General features: G+C 52.3%; 1 protein-coding gene, 1 long non-coding RNA gene and 1 other non-coding gene across 3 annotated transcripts in view; 1 reads left to right on the top strand and 2 right to left on the bottom strand.

Moving 5' to 3' along the window:
- DYNC1H1 (dynein cytoplasmic 1 heavy chain 1) overlaps nucleotides 1-4,848 on the bottom strand; it is a 78,725-nt gene extending 73,877 nt beyond the window's left edge. The window contains exon 1 of the mRNA XM_045452129.1: nucleotides 4,366-4,848. Within this exon, the coding sequence (XP_045308085.1) occupies nucleotides 4,366-4,621 (256 nt within the window). The 5' untranslated portion in view covers nucleotides 4,622-4,848. The remainder of the gene's footprint in view (nucleotides 1-4,365) is intronic.
- Nucleotides 4,849-7,340: 2,492 nt separating this feature from the next.
- Nucleotides 7,341-11,779, top strand: LOC123584341. Its single transcript, XR_006705364.1, has 2 exons — nucleotides 7,341-7,631; nucleotides 11,423-11,779. It is a non-coding gene; the product is annotated as an uncharacterized LOC123584341 (long non-coding RNA).
- On the bottom strand, nucleotides 9,150-9,234 carry TRNAQ-CUG. Its single transcript has one exon. It is a non-coding gene; the product is annotated as a tRNA-Gln (tRNA).
- Nucleotides 11,780-25,349: the final 13,570 nt, after the last annotated feature.

Raw genomic sequence — 25,349 nt, 5'->3', positions numbered from 1 at the left:
TGACTTCTTTGCCACGACCACACCATGCTATGGTGTGAGGCTCAGGGCATGGTGGGAAAGTCTGAGTTTTCTCTCGAACCTGAAGACTTCCATTCGGAACACCGTTAGAAATGTAAAGGGAGGGGCGCCTGGGTGGCTCAGTCGGTCGGGCATCCTGAGTCTTGGTTTTGGCTCAGGTCATGATCTCGAGGCTTCTGGGTTCAAGTTCTGCATCAGGCTCTGCGCTGACAGTGCGGTGCCTGCTCGGGATTCTCATTCTCTCTCTGTCTCATTCTCTCTGCCCCTCCCCTGCACGCTCTCTGTCTCTTTCAAAATAAAATAAAAAAGAATAAACAAAAACTGAAATGTGAAGGGAGGGGCGGATCCCACGTAACACTCCATGATGCTGGCAAACAGACTTTCCCTCCATCTTTACTTTTTAAGAAGAAGTGATGACGGTTTGTCCCCATGCTGCACATGATGTCATTTCCTATGCTACACTGAATTGAAACTTATCTTGGCTGCAGACTGGTTTGTCCTACAAAGGGTGCACACCTACAGCATGACAGCCCAGGACAGCAGGAACCCAGGCTGAGGGACAAGACAGTGTCGTGTCCCAGAAAATCCTTTCTGTTAATTTCTTAACCATTTTACTTTACCATTTGGAGGAATAAGCAAAGGCCAGAAATGAATACTTTTTAGCCATCATTTCTTCATCCTTTAGGGAAATTAAGTCCACAGAAAAATAATTTTTAAAATCCGCAAAAACATTCCCCATGAAAACCTTCCACACTGCCATACCTCTAAGAAGACGAGTACTGCAAAAAGTTCCAGCTTTCTTTCACATTCTTGTTCCTAGCCATCTCTGCACTAACGAAGATGCAAAAGCCCTAAATTACGTCTTTTAGGATAAACTGGAACCCCAACCTTAGGAGCAGGGACCAAAGGCAGCCACTGTTCTCAGTCTTAAAGCTCCAAGGCTCAGACACCTGGGTGTAAACAAAACCCAAAACCCACAGTACCAGATCCGAGCCTGGCCACCAACAAGCTGGAGCCCGCACACAATCCTGGCACCACCAGCAGCAGGCTGGAGCGCCCCCCACCTGCTTCTACCTTTACCGCTCAACCAAAAACGCACTTCAGGTGAAAACTGCTACAGAACATCATTAAATCTATAAAATGCCTATTAAGTGATGAGCACCTTTCTGGCTCTAATTTTAGAAGTACGCGAGGAAGGGGCGCCTGGGTGGCGCAGTCGGTTAAGCGTCCGACTTCAGCCAGGTCACGATCTCGCAGTCTGTGAGTTCGAGCCCCGCGTCGGGCTCTGGGCTGATGGCTCAGAGCCTGGAGCCTGTTTCTGATTCTGTGTCTCCCTCTCTCTCTGCCCCTCCCCCGTTCATGCTCTGTCTCTCTCTGTCCCCCAAAAAATAAATAAACGTTGAAAAAAAAAAAAATTAAGAAGTACGCAAGGAAGAAAGCAATTTCCTACAGGCCAGGAATTACAGACAAGAGGTTTCTGTTTTTCGGATCAGGAGCTGTAATTTGATATTCCTCTTCCCACCAATTCTCCAATCCTTTCGCAGCAAAATAAACTGCTAAATTCACAACCTTTACTCTACACCTTAAGGAATACTGTACTCCAGCAGAAAAGTTTATAGCTAGCTGGGGTAGTTAAAAAAAATAGATATCTTCATATAAAAATGCTTCTGGAGCGCCTGGGTGGCTCAGTCGGTTAAGCATCTAACTTCGGCTCAGGTCATGATCTCAGGGTTTGGGAGCTCCACCCGCATCAGGCTCTGCACTGACATCTTGGAACCTGCCTGGGATTCTGCCTCTCCCCCTCCCTCTGCTCTTCCTCCACTCAGGCATGTGTTCTCTCTCTCTCTAAAAAAAAAAAAAAAAAAAAAAAAAAAAAAAAAAAAACATAAAAAAAAAGAAATAAAAATAAATGCGTCTATATTCAATTACAAGTGTTTGGAAAATTCTTTCTATAAAAAGGGGGAATAAAAAAAGGGAATAATGAAAGCAATTTCCCTGTTCACTACATCAGGACTTCATTCTTGTTGATGGTCTTTACTCAGTTTAAACAATTCAGATCTGCTTTCCACACTATAAAGCAAACCTACTTTTTCACTGCAACTAAGTACTGGATGCTCACATTTGATTAAATGTACAAAGGCTGATGCTGACTCAAAAATCACCCGGAAGACAGCCCTCCTTATCAAGTGCCCGGGTCTGTACTGATGTCTAAATACCTTATGCTAGTTTAGTCAGGATGCTAATAAGACTGACGGGACCATATACTCTCTCTTTAAATTTTTTAAGTGAAAAATAAATTAGAGACAGGTTGAATTATTGGAAGTATTTTTTATTTTTATACATACAGTAATGAGGTAGGATTTCAATTTTAGACACCCTCATTCCTTAGTCAACGCTGAAAAGTGCAAGTCATTATGGAGCCAAGATTTGGATGCTTGGACTGAAATATGAAAATATGCCATTGAGAAAACAGACGATCTGCGCAAGAAAGCATACTACAGAAATAGGGCTTCCCAATAATTTTAGCAAAGTTTGGTTCCAACGTTTGAGAAAAGCCAATCTAGAAGCAAAAACTATTTTTTTCCATAAAAAGAAACGGAGACCCAACGTAGAAATCACCACTTTTCATACATAAACTGTGCAATGAAAATACGATCAAGAATTGGTCAAGGTCAAACTACTCAAAATACAGTAATTTAACACAAGTTAAGACACACTTTAATAAAATAATGTATATTCATTGAAAAATGACCAGAAAGATTCCAAAATGCTGACAGTCGTTATATCTGGGTCGAAGGACTCCGGGTGATTTTTTCTTTATCCGTACACTTTAAATTTTCTATCATGACTAAATACACACTCTTCCTGAAAAAGAGTAGGTGGATGAATTTTTTTTTTTTTTTTTAACACTAGTGGTTTCCATGCTGGAAACATAACCCTAAACATAACAGAAAACCCTAAACAACATTAATAGTCTAAAAATACCTCCGAATGGCTCCTCTGCTTTGAACACTGCACGTGAATCTAAAACATATTCTTTCACACACTCTGACCCTCCCACCCTCCCACCCAAGCAGAAGCTACAATGAAGCCTCTCTCAAGTACCCAGAATAGCCTTTGAAAGAAACAAACTATCAGAAATAAACATTAGCATGGGCGCGGGGGGGTGGGGGGGGGTGGGGGGGGATCGGGAGACAGGTAGCGAGTTCTGTTCTTGACAGCCCGGACAGCGGGTCTTGGGACAATACAGAGCCGCCCGGCAAACATTTTCACACGGTGGCCAGCCCCTCAGTACCAAGGTTAAATGTACCCGGCCACCCCCGAGTTCCCAGACGGGCGACGCCACACCCAAACTGTGCCGCCAGATCTTAGGGGTCCTAGTGAGTCCAGAAGCTCTCCCTGAAGACAAGCTCGATTCTCAAGATGAACCTAGCCGCCTTTGGGAAGGTCCCTATTTGAGGAGACTGCTGGAATGTGCAAGCCTTTTGCTCCCTGTCCCCAAGTGAGTCTCTCTTTAAAAAAAAAAAACCTGCAAACTAGACTCAAATGTTACAGGGTCATTAAGGATCACCTAAGTATTACAGTGACCCAAGGGTGTGATTAGAGAGACCCAGCAGTGTCCTGGCCACCGAGATGCTGAGTCTAGTCCAGGCAGGGGAGTCAGCTGGTGACTTTGGGCGCGTCACTTCGCCTGAGCCTGTTTGCTGGCGTGTGAAATGGGGCAATACGCCCAGGCGGCAGGGACGCTGTGCGGACCGAGAGGCAGCCCTGGGAGCGCGCATCCACCCTGAACAGGGATGCTCCGCGCCGGGCCCGGGCCGGCCCTGTCACTGCGTGGGCCTCAGCATCTGGCTCCGACAGGGCAGGGCCGGGACGCCCGCCCGCCAGGGCTCCCCCCCTCCCCCCTCCGCCCAGCTCTGACCCCTACCCCCAGGCTGCGCACGGCTCCGCGGGTCTGCCCCTGACACATCCCTCCCGAGGCCGGCCTGGCGCGGCCACAAATCGAAACCGAAAAGCTCATGTGACATTGGAGGCCGGGATGCGGCCTCCGCCCGCGCTCAGCCCGGGAGACGCTGTCTCCACCCAACTCGGCCATCTTGAGGCCCGAGCAGACAAAGCGATCCCATTGTTTTGGGTGACGGCTAGACAGGGAGCACCCTCGTCGTTCCCCGCGACCCGGAAGGGGGCACCCCCGCCACTCCCGCCTGGCAGGGGGTGTGGCGCCGGCCTCGCCGGGCGGCCTCTGGGCCCCATCCCGCGGGGCGTCTGCAGCCCCGAGGCCGCTCCCGCCCCGGCCGCGACCCTCCCCCCGGACCCCGACCCGGGCCCCAACGCCCGGCCCCGCACCTTTGAGCGTGGAGCGCTCCACCAGGACCGTGTGGACTTGCGGGTCGGACAGGAACTTGCGCATCTGCTCCAGGGCGCTCTTCTCCTCCAGCGCCGCCTCGAGCGCGGCCGGCGCCTCGCCGCCATCCTCCAGCAGCAGAGGCACCAGCTTGCGCAGGTGCTTCTGCAGCACCGATACGTCGGCCACGTTCTGCACGGCCGACACCTCCAAGCCGGCCGAGCCGTCCTCGCCGCCGCCGCCGCCCGGCTCTGACATGGCGCCGCGCTCGGGACCCGCAGGGAGCGCTGGGCAGGCGGCCGCAGCTCCACACGAGAGCGAGCGCCGAGCCGGCGAGCGAGAGAAACGGGCACCGGAACCCGACCGTCCGCTAGCCGCGGCCGACTGAGGGGAGCGGACGCCGGCTCCGCCCTAAAGGCCGCCGCCCGCCGGTCCGCCCCGCCCGCGACCCGCCGCCTCAGCCACTAGCGCCCGCTCGCCGCCCTGGCGTCACGACGTTGCGCATGCGCGCGGGCGGGCCCCGGCGACGCCGCCGCGCAGCCTTCTGGGATCTGTAGTCCCCATGCTGGGCGCGTCCCGCGTTTCCCGCATCGCAGACCCTGAAGATGGGAACTTGGCTTGGCTCGTGGGCGGTATGGGGTGGTCAGGGACTGTATCTCTCTTGTTCGGTGCTGTGGCTGAACAGCACAGAGCCTGAGACGCTCCATAAATATTGAGTAAATGGTGTTAATGACGAGAGCTAACTTTTTTTTTTTTTTTAGCAGTTAGCCGGTGATCGACATTGCTCTAAGCATTTAACCTACGTCCTCGCGTTGAACGGATGAATGACTACAATGTGTTAAGTGCTAAAATACTGTCATGACATGTGTTGTTAGATCTGCACGGAGAGAGGGAGAACGTTTTCAGAGGGGCACGAGACGAGGGGCGTGCCACATTGCTAGGCTGGAAAGGGGCGGTTGGGAAGGGGATATTCCCCGCAGAGGAACTAGCCTCTACAAAGACAGAGGAGCCTGAATGAAGGTTGCGGCTGGAGCCCTGGCTGCAGAGGCAATGTAAGGTAAAGCCAGGAGATGACATCTGAACGATGGGATAAAGCCAAGCTGGTATGGGTCCTGGCTGCTAATAACAAAATAATTCCCTCCAGGATGCTGTGATGAGCTATGTGACAGCATCTGTGTAGAACAGAGCTGCTCTGCTAGCAGCGGGGTGGCACTGTCATTCCATGGGACTCAGCATCTGGGTCCTCATAAGGCAGGGGCTGAAATGTCTGCTGGCTAAAGCTCCCCCCCAACTCGCATCCACCTGGATCTCCTCCCTTACACGGAGATGACAAGGGCCAGAGTCCAGGCTGCCCACTCTCTTGGTTTAGAGATGACAGTTTCTTTTAAGGAGCATTAATTGGCCTTTGAAAGTTCAAACTCATAACTTGCTTCTTAAATTGGGTGGAGGAAGGGAAGCCAAAGGTGTTATTTTTATATCCGAGTGCACAGTCACAGAGCTGAATCCTGATTGGTAGGATGATGATAGGATGATTTGATTCCCCCAAATCATCTTTGGAAAACTGGGAAACATACAATATGCTTATCCTTGCTCAATTACCCAATGCCAAGCCCCAGAGGCTGCTGGAACATGGAAACTAATCAGATGATTCTTGTCTCTAAGGAGCTCATGGAAGAGGGGACAGAGCAGTACCCCATCCTCCTGCCCTCCATCAGTCTACCCTTGTGTGATATGCCCACACAGATATAGATAACTTTCCAAGAAAAATACAAAACAACTAACTGCAACGAGTTTGTTCTGTGATCATAATGGTAACGAATAATAACAATGTCACCAACAGCTAACACTGAATGCTCGCTCAATGCTAAGCACTCTGCTGAGCACCCCCACCCCCACCCCTATGTCCTTTGGGGTAGGAACAGGAATGAAGAGGGAAATCTGTCAGGTGCAGGTTAGCGAACTCTGAATTGACCACACACCACCTGAGACCCAGAAATCCAGCAGCGACCTGGCAGACGGAGTGAGGCTGCTTGCAGCGTGCACGGTGAGTCAGCACCATTCAAAAGACCCCAGGAGACGCAGCCACTTGGGCATCCGAGACACTCAAACATCTGCAACCTGGCCCAGAGCCAGGGCAACGGAGCAGTGGGCTTCGGATTTGCAGATAGGTTCAAAATTAAAAGTGTTTGTTATTTCCAAGAGGATGGAAATTGAAAGACTCTGAAAAAAGATTCATACATTGACCCAAAGTGCTGGCATTTCTGTTTTATAAAGATGTTTGCTGTGTTTAATATGTAATAAGAATGGTCAATGTTGATTGAGTGCTTACTGTACCCAGGGGCTAAGCACTCTAAATTCCTTAACCCCTGGGCCGCCCCCAGGGCTGCAAGGGGAGGAGATTTCTTGTAACCGTGCCCTTTTGGCCTGCTGGCACCAGACTCTGCCCCACCCCCACCGCCCCCACCAAATTCCAAGCTGCCCTTGGATTGGCGGCGGGGGTCCTCCCCCCAAGCCTGGCTTCTCCCACCACTTGCTCCCTTAGGCGGCTCAGTTTCCCCCTGTCCTACTGCAGCAGAAGCTGCTTTCAATTGGCAGTGGGCACAGAAGGGCGGGGGAGCTGTTGGAAAGAGAATTCGTTCCAAGTTGATGGGGGATGACTGTGGCTGCTAGGCGACTTGTATTTTATCAGAAATTGGGGATGAACTGTCTACACGGAGGAGATCGTGTCCATTCCCCATCCCTCTCTTTAAAGTACTGCACTGGGTGTCTCCTCGAGTCCCAGCTGGGGGCTCAGTACCATCCCTACCCTGCCTCTCTCCTCTCTCCTTCTCCCGACCCTGGGGTGGCACCGAGCCCCTCAGCGGAAGCCCCGCTGGCTCAGTACCTGCAGGCCCTGCGCCTGGGATCGCCCCTCCTCTCCCAAAATACCATATAGGGCTTGCCCATTCATTCATTCGTTCGTTCGTTCCATGTGCTCGGAATGCAGCAGGGCCCGGCCCAACGTGGGTGCTTGGTTAATGGCTGTGGGACCAACGCTTACCCCCGGGAACCGGGTGCTGGCGATGGCAGCAGCCGCCGGTCCACAGGGCACATTTTGGATTTTGACCTTCCAGCTGCTTTAACCCAGGCGGGCCCCGCCGTTCCGCGGCCAGCGCAGACTGCACCGCCCTTCGCTCACCGGGGAGGGGGAGGCTACAGGGCGCTTTTGGATGAGCTGGCCCCAGCACCCGCTCCCTTTCCGCCCGGGTTCGGTCCAGGGGGCCTCAAGGTGAGGCCGGGAGCCGGCTGAGTCGCGGTCCCGGGGCGTGGGGGGGGAGGGGGGGGGTGGGCAGCGCCCAGACCCAGCAAACGGTCTCTTGGTGCCCCCTAGTGGCGCGGAGGCGGACACACGCGCGCGCGCAAGGAGGCCCCTCCCCAGTCCCCGCGCCCTGGTCCTGGGGGCGCCACCGGGTTCACATTCCCAAGGTCACCCGGGTCACTTGCCCTTTGCTACAGAACGAGTAATGGCAGTGACCAGAGGCGAATGCCAGCCTGTGGCCTGGCCTGCATCCCGCCGCCCACTGGGAAGGTTAGAGAACTTTGTGTCTAAGGGCAGATTAGGGGTCACTCCTGCCTAGAGGTCGTCTGAGACCCCTGATGCTCCCCTGGGTGCTCTTCTCCAGAGGTACCCCACCCCTTTCCTCACCTAAGACCTGTGTCCCCAGACCAAGGCCATGGCTCCCTGCGCGCCCTGGACCCCATCCTTTCTCACGGATATCACTTCTGAATTCTCTGGCTCCCAAACGCTCGCCCTCTCCTGCCTTGATCCTTCCCAGTGGTGCCCAACCTCCTCCAATGCATCCCTGCCTTAAAAAGAAAGACAATCCTGCCACGTTGCCTGCCCGCACCTCTCCATCTTTTGGCTCCAGCAAAATGCCTTGAAAATAAGCATGGGTGGGGCTGCGGCTCACCCTGCCTTGACATAATGATCAAGAGCTCCCCGACATCCCTGGGCAAGTGCTGCTGTCCAGGTCACCAAAGGCCTCTGCGTGGCCAAATCCAGTGATCAGTCCTCGGTTCTCATCTTGCTGGACTGCTGGGCAGCTTGGATACAGCAGGGCCCTCTCCCCTCTGAATGTTTCCTTTACCTGGCCCTCCTCCAACACTAGGCTCCTTCTCAGTCTCCTTTGCTGGACCCCTCTCCTCTTCCGCATCCTTAAAGGTTGGAGTGGCCCAATGCTGTCTTCAAACTACTTTTGTGTCCTAACAAAGCTCCCCAAGTGACCTCCCCTAACCCCATGACATTCAACACATCTATACAGTGATAACTCCCAACCTTAGAAGCTCCATTTTGCTCCTGTTGGCGTGTTCTAGGAAATACCAATTAGGCCAGGTTGGTTGAAAGTGTTGTTCGGGTCTTCTACATCTTTACTGATTTTTTTTTTTAATTTTTATTAAAAAAATTTTTTTTTACATTTATTTATTTTTGAGAAACAGAGGGAGACAAAGCATGAGTCAGGGAGGGGCAGAGAGAGAAGGAGACACAGAATCTGAAGCAGGCTCCAGGCTCTGAGCAAGTGGTCAGCACAGAGCCTGATGTGGGGCTCGAGCCCACAAACTGTGACATCATGACCTGAGCTGAAGTCGGACGCTCAACCGACTGAGCCACCCAGGTGCCCCTCTTTTTAACATTTTTAAATGATTATTTATTTTTGATAGAGAGAGGGAGAGAGCGAGTGGGGAAGGGTAGAGAGAGGGGGAGACACAGAATCCGAAGCAGGCTCCAGGCTCCGAGCTGTCAGCACAGAGCCCGACGTGGGGCTTGAACCCACGAACCGTGAGACCACGACCTGAGCCAGAGTCGGACGCTCAACCAACTGAGCCACCCAGGTGCTCCCTTACTGATTTTCTATGTAGTTGTTCTACCCATTCCTAAGAGAGGTGCTGAAATGTCGGATTACAGTTGTGCTTTTGTCTTTCTTCTTGCCGCTCAATCTGTTTTTTGCTTCATGAATTTGAAGCTCTGTTATTACATGCATGAACATCTAGCATTGTTGGGTCCTTTTCATGAACTGATCCCTTTATCATTTTGAAATGTCCCTCTAATCCTAGAAGTGTTACCTACCCTGTAATTTACTTTGACTTTAGCATAGCCACTTTGGGTTTCCTTTGGTCAGTGTTGACATCACCTGTTTTTTCCCATCCCTTACTTTTAACCTATTGGGGCCTTTGCATTTGAAGTGGGTTTCTTGGGGCACCTCGGTGGCTCAATCCATTGAACGTCTGATTTGGGCTCAGGTCATGATCTCACAGTTCGCGGCTCCTCAGTGATCTCATGGTTCAAGCCCCCATATCGGGCTCACTCTTCCACCAAAGAGCCCACTTCGGATTCTCTGTCCCCCTCTCTCTCTGCCCCTCTCCCACTCACGCTGTCTCTCTCTCTGTCTCTCAAAAATAAACATTAAAAAAAAAAGTGGGTTTCTTATAGGAAGCACATAGCTGTTTAATTTTTTATGTTTTTATTTTACTTTTAAGAGAGACACAGTAAGAGCAGGGGAGGGGCAGAGAGAGACAGAGACAGAATCTGAAGCAAGCTCCAGGTTCTGAGCTGTCAGCACAGAGCCCCATGCAGGGCTCAAACTCACAGACTGCAAGATCGCGACCTGAGCCGAAGTCAGACACCCAACCGACTGAGCCACCCAGGCGCCCCTGGTTTTTGCTTTTTAAAAACCCTATTGGCTAATCTCTGTTCTTCCTTTGGGGTGATTATCGACATGGCTGGATTAAGTCACCATCTTGCTATGTGTTTCTGTTTTCCTACCTGTTCTTTGTTCAGAACGGAACTCTTCCTTCCCCAAAGCCCCTTATCTCAGCAAACACCGCTCCCTCACCCCTCTGCCCGAGTGTCCCTTGGTGCCTCTCATATTCCCGCAAGTCTCCATCTGGCCCGACAGCCAACTCTGCCATTCTCGCCAAATCATCTCCCAAATCTGACCTCTGCCTTCCTGCTGCACCGTGGCGCTATGGGCTCTCGGTCAAACCCCTCCGGCCCTCCCCTGGGCGGCTGAAGAGCTGCCTGCAGGCCCTTGGGGGACATCTTTCTAAACATAGGTCAGAGTGGCCAGTTCTCTGTGGCTTCACATCCCGCTTAGAGGGAGAACCGTCCTGGGCTTGCCCACTTAGGCTCTGAGTGATCTGGTCCTTGGCCTGCCCTTCAGACTCATCTGCTATCTCTAGCCGCCTTGGTGTGCTGACCTTCTGTTGTCCCTGATGACACCAGGCATGCCTCGGCCTGAGGGTCTTTCCCTTGTTCTGGAATGCTCTTCCTCCAGAGTCTTAAAGGGCTCACTCCTTCTCTTCATCAGCCTTCTGCTCAAGCATGACCCTTCAGAAGGGCCCTCTTTGACCACCTTCCCCACCACTCGCCCCTTTATTTTCTTCAGGGCATGCTTCTCTGCACAGTACTATCTGTGCTCCTCACTCATGGTCTGTGCCCCTAATTAGAATGTGATTCCATGAGGTCAAGGGTTTTCTCTTGGTAATGGCAAATCTTAGTGTGTCTGTGCTTGGAACTGTGTCTTGCTTGCTGTGGGTGTGGAATAAACATCTGGGGCATAAGTAAGTAAACAGAGTACTTCTATTCACTCCAGATGAATTACCAGGTGATTCTAAAAGGGCAGAAATTAAAAAAAAAATATCACTCAGCAACTAAGTTACATGCACATCAAAGCCTAATTGTAAAGAAACTGTCACAGCTGATTTCTGTGATCTTACAAACGTACACTAAGTGCCCACGTGTCACACCCACACGTCAACCCCCAGTCTAATTCAGGCCTTTGCAGTTTGTCTCATGATCGAAATGGAGCCGTGATGCATCCCTTCGTTTCCTCAAGACTTTGGGAAGAGGGGGCACAAATGCAAAGTTCTAGACGCATCCTCACAAAGAGTCACTTGATGGGCTATCTGGGGATTTGGGAGGCCACCTGTTGTGGGTTGAAGTGTGTTTCCCAAAAGACGTGTTGAAGTCCTAATGCCTGGTGCTTGTGAATGTGACCTTGCTTGGATATTGGGTCTTTGCAGATGTCATCAAGTTGAGATGAGGTCATTCTGGATGAGAGCACGCCCTAAATCCAGTGACTGGTGTCCTTACAAGAAGAGGGAAATGTGGACCCAGACACACGACCCACACAGGGAGAGCGCCATGTGAGGACGGAGGTGGAGATTGGAGTGATGGATCTACAAGCAAGGACGCAAAAGGTTGCCAACAGCCACCGGGGGCCGGGAGGGAGGCATGGGGCACTAAAGGTGATTCTGCGAGCGGAAATCTTGCAAAGCAATCTTGACAATTGTAGGGTATTGTGAATCCACTAGAAACCACCGAATTTTGGTGAATTGACGTTATGTGAATTTTATCTCAATGAAAACTGCTTTTATTTTCTTTAAAAGTTTATTTATTTATTGGGGGGGGGGGTGGCGTGCAGAGAGAGAGGATCCCAAGCAGGCTGTGTGCTGTCAGCACAGAGCCTGACCAGGGCTCAATGTCATGAACCATGAGATCATGACCTGAGTGGAAATCAAGAGTCGGACACTGAACCAACTGAGCCACCTAGGCATCCCAATAACATTTTCAAAAAAAATTTTTTTAACGTTTATTCATTTTTGAGAGACAGAGAGAGAGCGTGAGCAGGAAAGGGGCAGAGAGACAGACAGACATATCCAAAGCAGGCTCCAGGCTGTCAGCACAGAGCCCGACGTGGGGCTCGAACTCACAAACCGTGAGACCATGACCTGAGCTGAAGTTGGGCACTTAGCCGACCGAGCCCCTTAGGCGCCCCTCAATAACACTGTTTAAGTGGACATGGGGAGAGAAACAAAAATCAGTGGTAAAAGTGTGACTTCCATGATCTCCCAAACATGAAAAACTTTCCCATTGGTTAGAACTATGCAGGCAAACAGAAACGGTAAAGCTAATCTTTGCTGGGGACACTCTAACTTTCAGAAGCATCGACAATGAACGAGCTTCTTTCTTTGTTCGAAAGCAGCACAGATACTCAAATCAGAACGGCCTCGAGGAGATGAGCATCTCTGCAACGGTGTCCACACACAAGTTCACGGAGCCGTCCCTGCTCGTACAGCACCTGATGCCACAGAACCATGCGCTTGGAAGTGGTCAAGGTCGTAGATTTTAAACTATGTGTATTTGGGGTGCCTGGGTGGCTCTGACTTCGGCTCAGGTCATGACCTTGCGTTTGGGGCTTCGAGCCCCGCGTCGGGCTCTGTGCTGACGGCTGGGAGCCTGGAGCCTGCTTCGGATTCTGTGTCTCCTTCTCTCTCTGCCCCTCCCCTGCTCGCACTCTCATTCTGCCTCTCAAAAAATAAAATAAAACATTAAAAAAATAGAAAGTAAATAAACTATGCATCACTTCCGGGGGGACATCGTCCTTCTCATCAAGTCGGCCTCACCGGGCCCCTCTGGCCGCAGCTCTTTCTTCTGGCCCCGTCGCTGCTACACCCGGATTTGCCTCCAGTGTCCCCACTTCCCGTCCTTGCCACCTTCTCACCTCTGTCGGTCGACTCCCGGCTTCGGTGACGCGTTTCCGCAGAGTAGCCAGTGTGTCCATCAGCGAAGGTGGCACGGCTCCCGACTTGGCTGGTGTCTGGGCGCTGAGTAACACGCGGTGACCGGTCACCCACGGGCTTGGGAAGATCAGATGGTCACTGATCAGGAGGCGCGGCTGTTGTTTACGTAGTGATTTGCAGGCTGGCGAGCTCAGGCAGTCTCTACCTGGTGCGGCGACTCAGTTAATACACACAGGGTCACTGACACCTGAACTGTGTTGTTGAGGGACTGATGGTGTTTTCCTAGACCGTGGTAACTAAAGTTTCTGCATGTTGGAACCATGCGGAGCAGGGGCTGACTACAATGACATTTCCAACCCCCCTTCCCACCTTGCCGTTCCTTGTCTCCATTCAAGGAGGAGCTGGCCCCGGACCTGTAGTCCCAGGATGGAAGCAGAAGGTGCCTGTGGGTCTTTTGCACTTTGTTTCCCCCTCACCCCCCAAAGCCCAAGCCCTTCGGACAACAAAGGGGGATGGAGGAGGAAGGCAGAACTGATGTGTCCCTTCTGGGCCAGTGTCCTGGAGAAGCCGGGTTGATGAAGCATCTTGGACCACAGGGAGACCACCCTGGTCTGGGGTGAGCAGAGGCAGGTGAGGGGGTCCCGGGCCTGCTGCCTCCAGTCGCCACAGAGCAATGCAGGAGGGGTCTGGCACCCAGGTGACAGGATGCCAGGCAGGCTGGCCCAAGAGGGCCACATGCCCGGTGAGGCTGGGGACAGTGCCGAGGCGTGGGACTGGGGGGCTGCAATAACCGGTATGGGCAGATAACCAGTGGCAGCAGGCTCCCCCCACAGGGCCCTAACCCTGCAGGAGTCTTGACGTAGGAAGGGGGCAAGATCTGAAACTGATGGCCGTGATAGTGCCCATGGAATCGTGGAATGGGCGCTTGGGGCAGAAATCAGGCTGTCACGGAAAATGGAGGCAGTGGCACTGCCCACACACCTGAGTCCGTGGCTGGAGAGTCATGCCTGTGATGACTGGGGCTGTGCCACCACCATGACGAGCTGGCCTGTTCTAATGGCCACACTCACAGCACTGACGGGATAGGTTATTACTACTGGTTTGAAGATGTGAAGATAGCAGGCTGAGGCAGAGGTAACTTGCTTAAGATCTCATAGGTACCAAGATGTGAAGCAGGGGTTCAAACTCGGATACTGCTTGTGCCTAGAGACTTTTTTTTTTTAATTATTTATTTTGAGAGAGAGCCAGCATGGGGCCCGACTTGGGGCCCGAACTCACGAACCGAACCGTGAGATCATGACCTGAGCTGAAATCAAGAGTCAGATGCTGAACCGACTGAGCCACCCAGGTGCTCCTGTGCCTAGAGATTTATAACCACCAGAAGTGCGTGGGCTGGGTCCTGTTCTGTCATTTCTCCTGTCCCCAGTGTAGCACCAAGCACAGGGGAGCTGTTGACCAGTGCCTGCTCTGAGCTTCAATTTTCCATCTATAAATGGTGATCTTGGTGCAAACGGCGATCTCAGAGGGTGCTCAGGGATCTCTGAGCATCCTCCCAGAAACGGGATACAGTCAGCCTGCCTGCCAGAGGGAGCACAAACCAGGTGTCCTGACACCTAGCGGCTGCTCAGCGTAACTGCAGGTCCCAGCCCCAGATGCTCCCAAAACTCGAGGGCTCCTGGTCCTGGTCCTCTCCATGTCCGGTTCAGCGGCTGCCTGCTGCCCTAGACAACTTTCCCTCCTTGCCAGGCAGGGCAGTGCTAAGCCAGAAACTGAAGAGGCTCAGGTGCCTATTATTCAGTTTCATTTATTTCCATAAGATCTTTCATTCTAGGATTGCGGGATGGGCAGAGGCTGAATCTCCTTCCTTCCTGCTGAGAGAAGCCTATTGCTGGTCGAACACAACCACACACGTCCATCCAAAAACCTGCTCAGGTCAAGCATTTAAGTGTTCACTTTGGGTTTTTTTAGTTTATTTATTTTTAGAGAGTGTGTACATGAGCGGGGGAGGGGCAGAGAGAGAGAGAGACAGAGAATCCCAAGCGGGCTCTGTGCTGTCAGCACAGAGCCCGATGTGGGACTCGATCCCATCAGAGCAAGACCATGACCTGAACTGAAATCAAGAGTCAGATGCTTAACTGACTGAGCCACGCAGGTGCCCCACTAGTGTTCACTTTTAAGAAAGAAGCTCCTACTTTACTCCAAAGAATAAATGTAAACATTTTACAGAGACAACCCAAAATTTCCAGCAGAATGTGCTGGGTCTGGTGAGATGTAAAGCACAGGACACCTACTGTCCTGTTAGGTTAGGACTTTGCTTAACTTCAGCGCAATGCTCACTTTCGCCATGGGTGGAGGGGAACACGTCAACATTTTTATGGACAAGACAAAACCCTTCTGCACCCTGAAAGTGACAGGACCTAAAATGGTTTATCAGAAAATGTTATTTTATCACAGTAGATGCTGGCATTTCCTGGCATTGCCAGTCAGGCTTTAAGTTTGACATCAATTGCTGTTTCTCTATATTGAACACTCTAGTATGTATGTATGTATGTATGTATGTATGAATGAAGGTTTTAAGTAATCTCTACACCCAGTGTGAGGCTCAAACTCACAACCCTGAGACCAAGAGTCACATGCTGTCCCAACTGAGCCAGCTAGGAGTCCCTAGTATTTATCTTCTTTTTTTTTTTTCTTAGTGTTTATTTATGTTAGAGAGAGAGAGACAGAGTATGAGTGGGAGAGGGGGGTGGGGTGGGGAGACACAGAATCTGAAACAGGCTCCAGGCTCTGAACCGTCAGCACAGAGCCTGATGCGAGGCTTGAACTCACGAACCGCGAGATCATGACCTGAGCCAAAGTCGGACGCTTAACCGACTGAGCCACCCAGGCACACCCCTAGTATTTATCTCTAAATTGAGTACGAAGAGGACCCTGCACTTCCATTCCTCACCTAGAGTGAAGACAAAAGCAAGACCCTGTACTGAGAGCCACATCACCCATCAAGGCACAGGGAGCTGTCTGTGCATAGCAACTTGGAGGCTGTCAATGTTTGTTTTTTAAGTAGGTGCCACGCCCAATGCGGGGCTTGCACTCACCACCCTGAGACCAAGAGTTGCATGCTCTATGCTCTACAGACTGAGCCAGCCAGGCACCCCTGTCAATGGGTCTCCTATCGAAATGGATGGCGGGGGTCAACTAAGTTCAGGAATCGCTGGGCTAGACAAAGCTTAACCTGTTTCTTCATGACAGGACTTTTCAGAGCCTCTAGGAAGTCCTTTGAATCTCTGGGGACAGGGGCAGGTGCAACATTTCCCAAGCTACTTGGCTATGGGACTCTTTTGGTGGAACATCAATACCCAGCCCCCGTGGGGCTAGAGATCTATGGGGATAGTTGGAGAGCACTATCTAGAACGGGAGCCACGTGTTTGATAAACATGGCCGTTATCGCAGGGTTTTTTAAAATGTTTGTTTATTTTTGAGAGAGCCAGCGCAATGGGGGAGGGGCAGAGAGAGGGAGTCACAGAATCGAAGCAGGCTCCAGGCTCTGGGCCAAACCTTGAGATCACGACCTGAGCCGACGTCGGAAGCTCAATTGCCTGAGCCACCCAGGCACCGCATCGTTTGTTTTGCTTTTACGGAAGGCAGCCAGTCCCTCTTGCCAGTCCTTGTTTTGACCAGAGGGAGTATTCTGCGGCCACACACCAGCCTCACTCCCCCCCGCCCCCCGTCGAAGGACACGTCTGCTAGGAGGATGGCTTTGCAGTTTGGGCTGCCTCACTGGCCCCGCAGTGGGTGGCGAGAAAGGCCCGGCTCACGCAGCATCCTGGCACTGCTGCCACCAGCTGTGTGACCGCGGGTGGGTCCCTTAACCTCTGTGCTGACGTCGCCTTCCGTAAATGAGGCCCGTGAGCAGAACCGCCCCTGGGGCTGTGTGAGGTCAAGTGGCAAGGCTGCCGGCACAGGGAGCGATCAATCACAGGCTGTCCTACTGCCGCCATTAGCGGTAACAGTAAAGGTGACGGTGCCAGAGCCCCATCCGCACCGATGGCAGGTCCCAGGTCTGCGGAGGAAGCCGACTTGGGGAACAGAAGGCCTTCAAGGGACAGCTTCATTCTGTGGTGAAACACACAGGTTTCCTTTACCGAAAAGCAAGGAGCAGAAGTCTTATTTAAATTGCACCTTGGTTTCTTCAGCTTTAAAACAAATCGTGGGGGCGCCTGGGTGGCTCGGTGGCTTAAGCGTCCGCCTCTTGATACTGGCTCAGGTCGTGATCTTGAGGTCATGGGATCAAGCCCCGCACTGGGCTCTTCACGGACAGCCCAGAACCTGCTTGGGATTCTCACTCTTCCTCTTTCTCTGCCCCTCCCCTGTGCATGCACACACGCTCTCTCAAATAAACGTTAAAAAGACATAAAACCAATTGTGGTGAAAATACATAAAACTTACCATCTGAACCATTTTTAAGTGTGCAATCAGGGGCACTAAGGAAATCTGTAAATTTGTGCAGCCCTCAATCACTACCATCCATGTCCAGAATGTCTCCATCATCCCAAACAGAAATCTGCAACCCATTAAACCATAACTCCCCATCACCCCCAGCCCGAGGGGCGGTTCTGAGAGGGGACAGTCTGGGGTGTGGGGCTTCTCCTCAGTGCCCTTCCTTTTGCAAAGGACCCAAGAGCCCCACTCAGCTGACACCTGTCAGGCAGAACACCAAAACCCAAATGCAGCCCCAGCCCTAGTGTTTACTCAGACTTAAAGCCAAGGAAAAGGTCGGCAGTTTTGTGCTGCTTTAGCCTTCTCTCAATACTGCAGCTTCAGAAGAAAGCGAGGTGCACAACTTCATGTGATGCGGTGCCCTTGATGGGATCCTGGCACCAAAAAAGGACACCAAGAAAAACTAAGAAAATCCGAATTATGGGCTTTAGTAAACAATAACGTATCGGGGCACCTGGCTGGCTAGGTCGGTACAGCATCCGACTCTTGATCTCAGGGTCATGAGCTCGAACCCCATGTTGGGTGTGGAGCCTTACTTTAAAAAGTAAATAAATAAAATAAAAATGCTCCCACTGTGTTTCCCAGATACTCTTGTGAAAGCACCTGACTTGAAAATAAAAGAGACAGTCAGGCAAGGGATACTGTGATGACCGAATCCGCCAGCGAGCCCCTCCTCTTGGGGACCAGACATCCTGACGCTGCTGGTGGGTGGCTGTGGGAGTCGGGGAAAGGCCGCGAGAAGTGGCCACACAGTCTGCCCAGCTGCAGGCCTCCCTGTGCTGTGAACACTGTACCTCTGGGCCCATGGTTCCAGCGCCTTAATTATGCTCCCAGACCACAAGCTTTGTTTTCTTTTTTAAGGTTCGTTGACTTATTCTGAGAGACAGAGGCAGCATGAGCAGGGGAAGGGGCAGAAAGAAAGAGAGGGAGAGAGAGAGAATTCCAAACACGGTCTGCACTGTCAGTGCAGAGCCTGATGCGGGACTTGAACTCATGAAACCATGAGATCATGACCTGAGCCCAAACCGAGAGTCGGGATGCTTCACTGACTGAGCCACCCAGGTGCTCCATCCCAGGCCACAAGCTTTTTGAGACCTGGGAATGTCCAGTTTTCTAGACACGGGGGCTAATGATGGAAATATAGTCCCACTTCAAGGCTGGGGACACAAGTGACAGGTGGGGTCCCCAGGACGAAAGCCGACCCCCTTCTGGAGGTGCTGCATAGGCCTCCCACATCATTGTTGACCCTCTGAGAGCCCAGCTCTGGGTGTTAGGACACACCGTGTGGACTTTTCGCTCCCACCGGCTACCTTAGCATGTGCGTACCCTGTGTGGCAGCCTCGGAGCTCAGATACCTGGGCAATGAACGATGCAGAGGGAGACAAACTGGTCAGGGCCAGGTTTTCCCCATGAAGATTCCACAGCCTAGAGTGGGGGTCAGGGACAGGAGAATCAAGTGGAAGAACAGGGTTGCTGCCCGTCCTGGGCAAAGATGACAGAGACGCCAATGTGGTTTTGGGGACAGAAGGCATAATGCCTTCCTGCCTCTGGAGGGAAGCTGGCAAGAACAGCAAAGAAGCTCATGTGGGGAGCGGAGCCTGTCTTAAAACCCTTCCACGGCCTCATCTCAGTTAAAATTCCAAGCCCATGGGGCGCCTGTGTGGCGCAGTCGGTTAAGCGTCTGACTTCAGCCAGGTCACGATCTCGCGGTCCGGGAGTTCGAGCCCCGCGTCGGGCTCTGGGCTGATGGCTCAGAGCCTGGAGCCTGTTTCCGATTCTGTGTCTCCCTCTCTCTCTGCCCCTCCCCAGTTCATGCTCTGTCTCTCTCTGTCCCAAAAATAAATAAACGTCGAAAAAAATAAAATAAAATAAAATAAAATTCCAAGCCCTTTTTGTGGCCACCTGTTACCTCTCTGATGCCTGCCTACTCCTCAAAGCCACACTCCGCTGCAGGTTCCCTCCCACCGCGGGTCCCTTGCACACACGGCGCCGTCTGCCTGGATGTTCTTCCCTCACTTCCTTCCAAGTCACCTTCTCAGTAAGGCCTACCCTGCCCCTTGTGTAAAGTTGTCCCCACCTCTTAGACCCCTTCTCAGTTTTGGTTTTTCCCAGTAGCCTGCATCACTTCGAACACGGTGTGAACGTTTACTCTGTTTATGGTCTCTCTCCTGCACTGGAAGGGAAGTTCGAGGAGGGCGAGGATGTCTACCTTTTCTGTTTAATGCTAGATCCTCAGCGCCTGGAGCGAGCGGGTGTTTGACGGATTCTTGTCGAACCGAATGGATCAAGCTGCGGGTGGTTCTCCTGGGGTCCTGGCACATTTCTCCCGCCCTCCTTCCAGTTCCGGCTTCCAGGCCCCTCCCTCCCACTGCTTCTCTTCTTCCCGGCTCTGCCTGAGGCCCTCCTGTCCCTCGTGTAAAGGGCTCGAGATGCCAGCTGGTTCTGCCCCAGTCAGGAGGGGAGACTGGGAAGCACCAGGCCCCGCCCTCCAAGGGTCATCAGTATCTTGAGCGAACAGCAGTGACCAAAGGGAGCGTCCTCAAGGTTTGGGTGACTCCCAAGGGCATGGAGAGAGGGTGGTCCCGTTGGCTCACTTCTCAGGGTGCAAAAGCCACCTGGTTGAGGGTCTGCAGGTTGGTCGGGCTGATGTCTAGGTTCAGCTTTGGCTCCTCCACTTCCAGGCCGTGAGGCCTCAGCAATCTGTCCCCGACTACCGGCCTCAAGTACACTACGGACACTGCTGTTGTAAAGTTTCAGCAACGTTAAAAAAGGAACAAAAGGCCCCAAATGGGAGTCACTTGTGCTAAACCTTCGTCAGCGATCCAAGGCTTCATACCTAACCTAACTGCGGTTTCAGCCCCTCCTGGGAACGGGACCTAATTTAACTAGTCATCTAGAACTACCTGGTTAGCACTAGTGAGGTTATCTGGCTGACAGACGCCTGTCTCTCGCTAGAGGAAGGTGACCTGGCTTGAAAAGAAGCCACCCTTTGCTAGAAATTTCCTTTTTCTGGCCCACTTCGGTCTACGAGAGCCTCCCGTTTTCTACAGCGCCTCAGAGCTCCTTGCCACTGGCGGGATGGGACGCTGTCCCGCTCGGAATTGCCGAATAAGGCCAATCAGATCTGCAAACTCACCCAGCCGTATCTTGCTCAATCGTCTGCAACGAAAGCCAAGGGGCCCGTCACACAACCCTTGGCGGAAGTCAGCCGAGGGCAGGGGCTCTGCTCTGCTCAACAACCTCACCCACGGTCAGCTTTTCGGGACTCCCGGTTGGTCCTTCAGGCCATCGCCCTGCTTCACACGGCCGTGCACGTCCCCGCTGCCTCCCATAGGCCTCCGGCAACGCTGTTCCCTGGACAACCCTGGGGCCATCTCACAGGCGAGGGCACCGAGGCCGCCCAGCTCACTCCGAAGGCCCAGCAGGCAGGTGGCCGGCCCGTCTGCACAGGACGAGGGCGGAGGCCGGCACCGGCGGGAAGCCTCGGAGCTCCGCCGTCCCCAATTGCGGTCCCCGGTCTAGGTCCCCAGCTCTCTCCCGCCACAGATAAACCAAGAAGGCCGCCGCGGCGGTCACGTGTCCGAGAGTCCGCTCGGTCACGTGCCCCCAGCCCGCTCTGTCACGTGAGCCCCAGGACCAATCCCTGAGGCCAGAACGGGGAGGCCTTGGGATTGGCCCATCCCGGCCAGGGGGCGGGACTTTGCTCGAGGACGGAAGCCTCGGCCGCCCCTCCCCGCCCAATCTCTGTGATCCGCGTGAATCTCGCCCTCCCGCGAGACCTGGCGTCGGGCTGCGGCCCCTGACGCCCACAGTGCACCGGGCAGGAGTGGAGCTGTAGCGTTCGACGGTGGCCTCGCGTGGCGCTTGCGTCATTTTCCCGAGCGGGCCGTGAGATTAGGGCGCTCCTCGCCCTGAAATCTTTGCTCGCCTCCGCACCTCTGTCCCGTTTCGGGAGCCTGGGACAGATTTCTTAACGTGGCCCCAGGGGCCAACCACCGTTGTCACTTCCCTGCCTCTGACATCTTGTCCCTCCGGCTTCCGTTCCTTCCTCAGGGTCGTCATGGCCTGACTTGTGCTCCCGGCACTCGTTTGATTTTTGTCGTTCCAGCCAGACTAGGGATACGTCAGCCGTGGTCCTTGGCTGGGCTCCTGGGGGCCGTGACCCCTTCGAATTATATGCACATTAGGCGGTGTCGGTGCTCGTGTTGTTGGGGGTGGCGGTGAGGACGTCCATCAGACTCAGATGTGGAGAAACCCCAGAGGAGTGGCTCCGCACAGGACCATCAGGGCCCAGCAGCGCCCGCCTGTGTGCTCTGTGGGCACAGGGCCTGCCATGGCGTTCAGGGGTGCTTATTACATAAAGAGAATCTCCTGACCTCATTTCCCCCAAGTACCCTCTGCTCGCACCTCAGGCTAGTCCCACAGGCCTGCTTCCTATACCTGCACGCAACTTTTTTAAACAATATAATTTATAGTCAAGTTGGCTAACATACGGTGTATACAGCGTGCTCTTGACTTTAGGAGTAGATTTTCGTCGTTCATCGCTTGCAACACCCAGTGCTCATCCCAACAAGTGCCCTCCTCAATGTCCATCACCCATTTTCCCCTCGCTCCTGAGCCCCCCCCCCCCATCAACCCTGTTTGTTCTGTATATTTAAGAGTCTCTTATGGTTTGCCTCCCTCCCTCTCTCTGTTTCCCTCCTCCACCCCACGGTCTTCTGTTAAGTTTCTCAAGATCCACCTATGAGTGAAAACATATGGCATCTGTCTTCTCTGCCTGATTTATTTCACTCAGCATAACACCCTCCAGTTCCATCCGTGTTGCTGCAAATGGGCAGATTTCATTCTTTCTCATTGCCAAGTAGTATTCCATGGTATATATAAGCCACATCTTCTTTATTCATCAGTGGATGGACATTTAGGCTCTCCATGATTTGGCTATCGTTGAGAGCACTGCTATAAACATTGGGGTACATGACCTGCACACAACTTCTGACGGCACTTCTCCCTGCTGGGATCATCTCCTTTCCTCTGCTGGGACATTTTTTTTTCACCTTGCCGTTAAACTTTGGGCCGTGAACTGGCTCGGGGAGGTGTGCAGCACAGCGCCAGAGACTGGAGGCACAGTGGTGAACAGGACAGGTCCAGGCTCGTGGTCTACTCGGGCAGACAGTGAAGTTGGGGACGAGGGAGACTCTGTGAGTGCCTCAGGATTGGGCCCCAGGGAGATCTGAGATTGAAGGATAAATAGCTAATAATCAAGTCAGGGAGAGAGCAGGGAGTGGCAAGTTGGAAGGCTCATCGTGGGTAAGATTTAGCTCGTCATAGGAGGAGAGTAGAGAAGGTAGCAAGGCCAGCGTTTTGATCCTTGGAGGGTTGTTAGGCAGAGTGTAGACTGATCAAGTGAGTGATTTTGGAAGCCCCCTCTGGCTGCAAGCAAGAGCCAGACGGCTGTTCATGGGAGGTGTGCAAGGGCAGGAGGGAGGTGGGCAGGCAGGAAAGGAAACAGCTGAGCAAAGGCTGGAGTTGAAATCTGAACACGTGGGGGAGACTTTCTGGGTTTCAGTTTGTCCATCTGTAAAGTGCGGGGGCTGTATTCCCATCTTTAAGGTCCTCCCACCTCTGTCTCAAATTCAGCAACACTTCAGGTGGATGAGAATTTGTAAGTGGTTATAGTGAGGACAGAGAAAGATGAAGGGAAGGAAGGGAGGCAGGAGAGAGAGAGAGAGAGAGAGAGAGAGAGAGAGAGAGAGAAACACAAAGGGACACGGAGGACAGAGGAGCAGGGTTTCAAGGGGATAGCAGGACCCAGAGGCCTGCCCAGGCCAGAGAGCCGTCCCTAGATTCAGGCCCTCGGTGGTACTGCTGTGTGACCTTGGCCAGCTCACCCAGTTCCCTAGGTCTCAGGTTCTGCCTCTCTGATGGAGATACCAGGCATAGATTGATGCTAGGTGACACTGCACTGGTCATGGCTGGGCACATACCAGACTTGAAGGCTGAGGAAGCATTAACTAGGGCATGTTCTGGACACCTGCTCACCTGCACACCTGAGTTCTGAGGGTCTGCCACCAATGCCCAGGGGTTTTAGTTGCTTCATCCATAAATCTGGGGACAAGTGAGGGTGTCACAGAGGGCAAAGCAAGACCTTAGGACCCCACTGACCTCCCTTTGGATTCCGACTCTACCTTTGACTAGCTAGTGAGTTTGCGTAAATCACATAATCTCTCAGGACCTCAGTGTTCTCATCTGAAAAATGGGGACTCCCAACACCAACCTGTGAGAGTTCGATTGGATGCTGTGTGCCAAGGGACAGTCCAGCTTGTTGTAGGCGCTCAGCACGTGTCGTTTCTGCTGCTTCCCCTCTTCCAGCTTTGAGGAGCCCGTGGCTGTCAGGCTGGAGAAATGTAACCGACTACATAATGTTTGTTCCTCTCATCCCACAGTTTATTTTCATTAAAAGGCCTTTAGAATGCGTGATGCTGGGAGGGCAAGTCTAGGAGCACAGAGTGTTCAGTTTACAGGGCAGTCAGACAAGGGGTAACATAAAAAGAGCCGAGCAGGCGGAGGCTCAAAGCAGACGTTCCGGATGGTGGTGAGGTGGCCTGGCTCCTGTGCTCTGGTGGTGAGAAGGGAGATTGTAAGTCAGCTCACAGCCTGCAGGCAAGCTGGACCTGGCTGATTTCAGATGCTGCACTCAGGCGTTAGACACAATTTTTAAAAAAGGGAATGTATGGCGCGCCTGGGTGGCTCAGTCGGTTAAGCCTCCGACTTCGGCTCAGGTCATGACCTTGCTGTTTGTGAGGTCGAGCCCCGCATCGGGCTCTGCTGACAGCTCGGAGCCTGGAGCCTGCTTCGGATTCTGTGTCTCCCTCTCTCTCTGCCCCTCCCCTGCTCGCGCTCTGTCTCTCTCTCTCTCTCTCTCTCTCTCTCAAAAATAAACATTAAAAAAATACAAAAGGAAATATAAAGGATTTGTAAAATCAGTGCAAATGTTCCAGAATTCTCCAGACATACCTAAGTCCTTGGGATACTTATCTAGTTTTCTCACATACTAACATTATATATAGTACATGGTATGTAGCATATATTAGATTTTAGGATACTATATATATGTATATGTGTGGATGCACGTAATAGGATTCTACTGTGTATACTGTTTTGGAACTCCCTTGTTTCACCCAAATATATATCTTGGATAGTTGTTACGTGACAACATTTCATGCTCAAATTATTCTAGATTTGAATCGTGAGGGTTCCTACAAATTGGCTCCTGTGTACTTTTAACATTCTTTTTTTTTTTCAACGTTTATTTATTTTTGGGACAGAGAGAGACAGAGTATGAACGGGGGAGGGGCAGAGAGAGGAAGACACAGAATCGGAAACAGGCTCCAGGTTCTGAGCCATCAGCCCAGAGCCTGACGCGGGGCTCGAACTCACGGACCGCGAGATTGTGACCTGGCTGAAGCCGGACGCTTAACCGACTGCGCCACCCAGGCGCCCCTTAACATTCTTTTTTAACATTCATTCTTTGAGCACATCCTAGTTTCTGGTAGGGTGTTTGCAGGATAGTTGTATCATGTGGTAGAATTATGACCTTGTTTTTGTTCCTCATTTGGAGATTAAGTATGGATTAAGGAGAAGCATGTGGGTGCCAAGTTGACACGGGGTGGACTTGTGATGGTTAATTTTCTATGTCAACTTGTCTGGGCCATGGTGCCCAGATATATGGTCAAGACTTATTCGGGATGTTTCAGTAAGGGTGTTTTTGGATGAGATTAACATTTAAATTGGTAGACTTTGAGTAAAAGCAGATTGCACTCCCGAATATGGGTGGGCCTTATCCAATCAGTCGAAGGCCAGAATAGGTCAAAAGTCTGACCTCCCTCAAACAAGAGGGAATTCTGTCAGCAGATGGCCTTCAGACTTGGAC

Source organism: Leopardus geoffroyi, chromosome B3 (genome assembly GCF_018350155.1).
Source record: "Leopardus geoffroyi isolate Oge1 chromosome B3, O.geoffroyi_Oge1_pat1.0, whole genome shotgun sequence".
Taxonomy (NCBI): domain Eukaryota; kingdom Metazoa; phylum Chordata; class Mammalia; order Carnivora; family Felidae; genus Leopardus; species Leopardus geoffroyi.
The sequence above is the reverse complement of the archived record's forward strand: the minus strand, read 5'-3'. Positions and strand labels throughout refer to the sequence as shown.